This window comes from Herpailurus yagouaroundi, unplaced genomic scaffold (assembly GCF_014898765.1).
Source record: "Herpailurus yagouaroundi ecotype Mexico unplaced genomic scaffold, PumYag 211, whole genome shotgun sequence".
Classification (NCBI taxonomy): domain Eukaryota; kingdom Metazoa; phylum Chordata; class Mammalia; order Carnivora; family Felidae; genus Herpailurus; species Herpailurus yagouaroundi.
In genome coordinates this window covers 8,155,383-8,162,321 of record NW_024412442.1, presented here as the reverse complement: position 1 = coordinate 8,162,321, position 6,939 = coordinate 8,155,383, and the positions used below count along the sequence as shown (strand labels likewise).

Below are 6,939 nucleotides of genomic sequence, written 5' to 3'. Positions count from 1 at the left end.
CCCCCCCGTAGCCTACAGAGAAAGGCCTGTTGATCTTTGCAGGGCAGGAGAGACTTCACGCAACCCGGTCAACCTCACACAGCCCAGCAAACCTCTTTCCAGCAGCCAGGAAATCTGCTTTCCTGGGATGTAACAATTTTCCGCATGAGAGATCAGTAATGAACCAGCGAAATGCACGCTTTGCCTTGCATTTACACCCCCACCCGCAAGCCAAGTCGGCCGCCTTCAACAAGATCAGTCTTGCCCTTTGTATTTTTAGCTTCTTGCCTGGCTTCAGAGAATGGGAAAAAGAATGAGGCTCCCTGTTGACTATTTCAAGACTCATCCAGTTTTGACAAACCAGTCATTCCCTTAAAGGAAAGCCAGCACTCAGTGTTAGTCATTTGCTGTCCTCCTTTGCAGGAGAGACACATCTCATACCTGTGCTTCTATGATCTCTTCGCCCGTGGGGGATTCTATTGATGCTGAGGATGTACCCGTCTTGAGTGGTGACTTCATACTCTTCACTGGGGTAACCATTATAGGTGATGATCTCGCTCTGTCCAGTGAAAATACAGGTATTAGCTCAACATCTTCTCCAGAGGTCATCAGAAGAAACTAGAACAAAGAATCTGGTGTGTGTTTATTGGAGTGAGTGATCTGAAATCTGTAGCCCCAGGTAACTGTAAGGTTAATTTACTATGTAAAGTCTTGATAATGAATAAGCAGACTATTAGAAAAGGTCTACTATTGGCAAATCTGGGGGTTAGTGGTTGGGTGGAGATATTATTTAGTATCGACCCATTCTTCTTCTTTTTTTTAATATGAAATGTATTGTCAAATTGGTTTCCTTACAACACCAGTGCTCATCCCAACAGGTGCCCTCCTCATTCTTCCGACAAAACTATGTTCTCAAGCCGATTCTCCAGACCCCTCTTGGTTTAAAGATAATAAAACCACAGTCCACTAGAAGGCTGTCATATCTATCATCCAAATGGCTTAAAATATAAATTCTTAATGTTTTAAAAATATAATTTCAAAAGAGGAGGTTGCCTACAAACATGAGTTCGCTTGACATGACTAGAGAGTATTATTTATTCAGTCAGAAGAAAACATCAGCCTAGCTTGACTCAGAGAAATGTTAAAATCACCTATGTTTTTTTTTTTTCATCTGTTTCCTTCTCTAAGATTTTTCTGCTATCACAAGACCTTTGCTAATCTCACAACCCACGCATCAGCCTTATGTGATGTCTTTCGGAACCTCGCATGACTTACAATATTCATCCACACTTCAGGATTCGCTTCATTTTCCAAATTAAAGAAGCTACCAGCATTTAAAGTTCCACAGAGCAAACAGGTTGTTGTGAAAAACAGCCACATCGTGGGAATGCCTGACATAAGACATTTAATAATCACAGATTAATCTTATACATCAACGTTGATGAAGGGATGAAAATAATGCCCTGGTGAAAACCAAAAGACTAGCGTCCTAGAAACACTGAGAAAGCGTGGGAGGGAGCCAACACAGTAAGCTACCTCTGAGCATGTGAATCCATTGCTCACATGGACACTGCTATGACCCCATCCAGTTCTTGAAGGAAATTTAATTTAGTATGGAGGACAAGATTTCTGACCTTTGGGCAACTGATTTAACAGCTTTCTCTCTTGGTTTCCTTGTGGGCAAAATGAGGATAACGACGTAACGTCCCTCACAGGGTTACAGGAAGGATTAAGTGACTTACCGTGCAGTAAGTGTGTGTAAGCCCTTTCACTATTTTTCCTAATCTGAGCATGAGCCAGAAAGGAACATCAGAGAGCTTTTACTGGAACAAATTAATGACTGACTTCTAGAAATTGAGAGCTTCCTTCTGAAGTTAATAGCTTTCCATACATTTGCTGTCCGGTTGAAGACAATCTTCTACCTGCAAACGTTATGTAATTTTAAAGGTTTTTAAACCTAGCGGTAGCTAATGTCTACTCAGTGCTGAGCTCGTGTGGAGAATAGCTCTACATGCCTCATGTATGTTATTTAAATCTCAAAGAAACTCCATGAAGTAGGTTCAATCATCCTCACTTTAACAATGAAGGAAACCAAGGCTTAGAGAGATTTTAGATCTAAGGTCACAGAGCCAACAGGTGACAGAGGGGGACCAGGAAGGCCGGCCAACTCCCAGTAGCACCCTTACATCTGAGAACCATTCCCGACCCACCTCCCGGTTGTGATCCGTCTTGATCTTACCTACTTAAGGAAGCTTCCCCTGCTCCCGAAGACTCCGTGCCGATTAGGAACCTCCGGACTTCTGCATGTGACATCAGGCTGAAGAATGAGATGTAGTTGCAGCGACAGTTAGAAGCTGGAGAGAGGAGAGACCGGAAGCCCATGGAAATGAGGAAACCCTGCACTAAGGCACCACCCAGGGCGTCTTCCTCACGCCCCAAATGTCATGATTCGCTTGTAGATTGGGAAATAGTGGTCTGTACGATGCCAAGTAACCAGTTTGACTGAATCCTTCATGTTTCCACTGAGTGTCTGCCACGGCAGGGAGGGTTCGGCAACAGTTTCAAAGTCTTGCATGAGATGGGGAAGTAGGATGTACCGATCATCCTAATGGCCAAAACCAGGCATAACAAGGCCTACCTTTCCAACGCCGTAGCGTTTCTGTCGGGGTCACGGGAAGCCATGTATGTAAAAGCACTGATGTCAACCATGCAGCGTGGAGGGATGCGATTGATTGTGGCTAAGTTGTGGCAGTGAGACCATCCAGGCCAGGCCCTGGACCCTGGGGGGAACCCAGTACTAGCATTGTGCCAGAGAAAACTGACCATCGTGGGTGCTGAACCACAGACCACGCCCCTTTACTTAAAACAAAGGGGAAGCGAACCTCGGTGGCTCAGTCTGTTGAGCGTCTGACTCTTGACTTCCGCTCAGGTCGTGATCTTCTGGTTCATGAGTTCGAGCCCCACACTGGGCTCGCACTGACATTGCAGAGCCTGCTTGGGATTCTCTCTCTCTCTCCCTCTCTCTCTCTGCCCCTCCCCCGTTCACTCTTTCTCTCTAAATACACAAATAAAATTTTATAAAATTATATATAAAAAAAGTAGAAGCAGAGGCCAGAGGAGAAGGAAGGGAATTTAGCTCTACACCCCACCTGGAACAATAGTGGAGGCCATGTGCACCAATTTTCTGTCCCACTCTGTCTTCTGTACGCCTGTAGAACCCTAGCAGCCACCGAATCTCTCGGGGACAAGAAGCAGGAAGAAAGCTACCTCCTCCCTGGCCCAATCCAGTAATTTCAGTTCTTAGTTTGGACTCATTCTCCAATTATCTCAGAAAAAAAGATATTATTTGTGTGTATCCAAACCCTAAGATCTGCTCCACTGGAATGGGAAATTTCATGCCAATCACACGAGTGTAAATTCAAAGATAGCACTCAGTTTATTGGAAGAGGTGGAAGGATTATGGACCCTCCAACCTCCTTCCGCCTTTGAGGAAAGGCCCCCCCCCCCCCCAGCCTCCCGGTTCTTGATGGCTCAATGGCAGAGGCATGCAGGCTTGCTGGGAAACGCTCAGGGCTTCTGACTTGAAAAAGCGCTTCTAACAGAACTTTAGTGGACTCAGGAGAGTTCTAGGAAGCACAGTGTTCATACTGTTAATGTTGATTCATGGTCATGGCTCCATGTGGAAATAGCATGGATGGAGTTAAACGTCTCAGGCCTTTACAGGTTGTAGCCCAGCACAAATACAAAATAATAGTGTCTACTCTCTAGAAGTTCAAATTTTCCCTGACTTTTTTTTTTTTTTTTGCCCATAATTTTAGATGTTATTAGAACTGGAACATGATCTTGGGAAAAATGTAGATTGAGGGGCAACCTTTCTGAAGCTCTGTGGTATTTTTGATATCTTGATCCAAAGATCATATTGCAGTCTGAGCAAATTAAAAAAATTTTTTTAATGTTTATATTTATATATTAAAAAATTAATGTTTATTTTTTGAGAGAGATATATATATAGAGAGAAAAAGACAGAGCACAAGTGGAGGAGGGGCAGAGAGAGAGGGAGCCCAGAATCCAAAGCAGGCTCTGAGCTGTCGGCACAGAGCCCAACACGGGGCTCGAATCCACGAACCACGAGATCATGACCTGAGCCAAAGTCGGACGCTTAACCAACTGAGCCATCCTGGTGCCCCATGAGCAATTTTTTAAATGATGGCTGCTGGTTCAAATATCCAGGTAGCTAAAAATATGTGGTTGAGCATAGAACATAGGTCCTGGAATCTTGGTGTCTATTTGTGAAAATAATTCTTATTTTCCATCCGATGTTCTCATTCAAAATACATTTGCTATTACATCACATTTTTTTTGTTTGTTTGTTTGCTTGTTTCTCCCCCAAGGCTGGTTTTTCATAATATATAAATTTGTATCAAAGGGGTATAGTTTTCCCCTGAAAACAACTGGAGGTTAAAAATATTAGGTTGTAACTAACAAGATACAAAATAGAAGCTAATGAGAATTTTGGAAAAATAAATGATTTGAAACTTTTTCCCAGGAATAAAAAAACTATGCATGGGACACCTGGGTGGCTCAGTTGATTAAGCCTCTGAATTTTGGTTTCGGCTCAGGTCATGATCTCATGGTTTGTGAATCTGAGCCCCACGTAAGGCTCTGCACTGACGGTGTGGAACCTGCTTGGGATTCCCTTTCTCCCCTCTCTCTGCCCCTACCCCGATTGCTCGCTCTCTCTCTCTCTCTCAAAAAACAAAACAAGACAAAACAAAACAAACTTAAAATTTTTTTCCAAAAGACTTTTCATGAACAGGAACACAGAATTTGTTGCTTGCTCACTGGATAATTTATCTAATTCATTATACATCTTAAAATTCAAATAAGGCTCAATAAAGCTGCACACACACACACAGTGTGGTTGATTAGTACACTTTGGTTTTAGGAAAGGCACTTTAAATTACATGTAGCAATTTTATTTCTTCACCCAGAAAGCAAAGTTGGCCATGCTCATAACATCTGTAAGATACAATGCTGTTTCTGAGATCGTCTGTGAGACTAAAGCAGGTTGTCGTAAATGTTGCTGTCCGTGAATCTCCATGTCACCTCCACTAGACTACACCCACCTTCACACACCGCACGGTGACAGTAAAGATACAGAAGAGAGAAAAGGCAAATAAAATCTAAAATGCACAAAGGAAAGACCGCTTCCATTTAAAGAGACATTATTACCAAAAGCGCAGGTCTGGGATGACATCCCCGTCCCCAGAGAGGCAGGATCAGGACTGTGTTCGTGGCAAAGGTCAAAGCTTTGTGAGGATGGAGAGGAGGGGCCATGCCATCTAATAGGAGGAGATTTATAGCATCTGATCCTCCAATTAGGTTTACCTGCCCAGCTAGCTGCTTACTTAATGTGCAGAACTTATGTATGGTATTCTCCACAGGTCATTTTGTACTTGAATTCCTGTAGGAGGTATGTCCCAGCGGAGGTGCTTTTTTAAACATACACACACACACACACACACACACACACACACACAGAGCACTTGGCCAAAAAATTCAAGTTGACTCTAGTTTGAGATACAGTCTCATCAGTTTGTGTAGGTGAATGAATGGAATGTGCAGTAAGGGTAACGTTGGTTGTTTTGATACATGGTCCTATTTCTTTTCTGAGTTAGCTTTTGATTGCTTTAAACTGCTGTTGAATCACCTTCAAATCTCCCCAGCACCCCTGAGAATGGGTCGATGGCTTTTAGCATCACAGGATCTTGATTTCATCCCTCCCCTCATCACCATCAGCATCAAACATAGTTTCCGGGTGAGTGAATTAATGAATGGATGGATGAATCTGGAAGTCCAGAAAACATTGCTTAGTTACCCAGGAAAACTAATATTATTGTTATCCATAAAAAGAGTAAACTCTTGATTATTTATTGAATATTTACTTTGCATCAGGCATCTTACCTTGTTACTCTACCAGCCTGGCTATAAATTCTGCTGGATCTCTTTGCTTTAAAAGCGTATTACAGTATGCTGCAAAGGACATTTTTCTTAATATTATTATATGGTAAATTTCATAAGAGAGCAAGCTCATAGGGAAAGTCAATCTTGCTTTGTTTTTGTACTAAGTTGGAATAATGCCACCATTAGTTACAGATTGCTGCACATAGTGACACAGTAAAAAAATTGCTACTGATATTCCTTTTTCTGCCTCCAATTTCTCCTTAAATCTACCCATTAGGGCACAGTCTGGTATCTTTCACGCAATCTCTCTTCTCAACCTTATAAATGCAGAATTATTCAAGTTTTTGCCTACAAATAACCAGATTTCTTAGGCCATAATAACCTCTTTTCTCTAAGCCAGCACTTTCCGATAGAAACATGATGCAAACTACACGTATCATTTAAAGTTTCTTACGGCCACGTCTCTTAAAGGGTAAGGAGGGGCACCTGTGTGGCGCAGTCGGTTAAGCGTCCGGCTTCAGCCAGGTCACGATCTCGCGGTCCGTGAGTTCGAGCCCCGCATCGGGCTCTGGGCTGATGGCTCGGAGCCTGGAGCCTGTTTCCGATTCTGTGTCTCCCTCTCTCTCTGCCCCTCCCCCATTCATGCTCTGTCTCTCTCTGTCCCAAAAATAAATAAACGTTGAAAAAAAAAATTTAAAGGGTAAGGAAATGGGTGAGATTAAGTTTTATATTATACTTCGTTTAAACTAATAGATCTAAAATATGATCATATCAACATGCAATCAATATTATTCATGTGAGACTTTATTTCTTGTTTGTTTTGTTTTGTTTGCACTAAGTCTTTGAAACCTGATGATTCTGAGACACTCACAGCACATCTCCGTTAGGACTAACCGCATTGTAAGTGCTTACTAGCCACATAGTGACTGTGTATTAGAGGCTAAATCTGTCTCCTATCGGTCTTGAAACTTTCCTCCAACTTGAAGGGACTCCCCT

The 6,939-nt window shown here is 42.6% G+C and overlaps 1 protein-coding gene across 4 annotated transcripts in view; it reads right to left on the bottom strand.

Annotated features, from left to right (window-relative positions):
* The window catches only part of LIPN (lipase family member N), a 21,183-nt gene extending 14,807 nt beyond the window's left edge, over nucleotides 1-6,376 (bottom strand). Inside the window, exons 1-5 of one of the 4 annotated variants that reach the window (XM_040454256.1) lie at nucleotides 5,212-6,374; nucleotides 2,219-2,296; nucleotides 1,825-1,901; nucleotides 1,255-1,370; nucleotides 421-538 (exon numbers count right to left, since the gene is read on the bottom strand). In XM_040454256.1, coding sequence (XP_040310190.1) covers nucleotides 421-538; nucleotides 1,255-1,359 — 223 coding nt within the window. In that variant the 5' untranslated portion in view covers nucleotides 1,360-1,370; nucleotides 1,825-1,901; nucleotides 2,219-2,296; nucleotides 5,212-6,374. Of the gene's footprint in view, nucleotides 1-420; nucleotides 539-1,254; nucleotides 1,371-1,824; nucleotides 1,902-2,218; nucleotides 2,892-5,211 lie in introns of those variants that run through there. The other 3 variants (XM_040454255.1, XM_040454257.1, XM_040454254.1) reach the window with 3 other exon arrangements.
* Nucleotides 6,377-6,939: the final 563 nt, after the last annotated feature.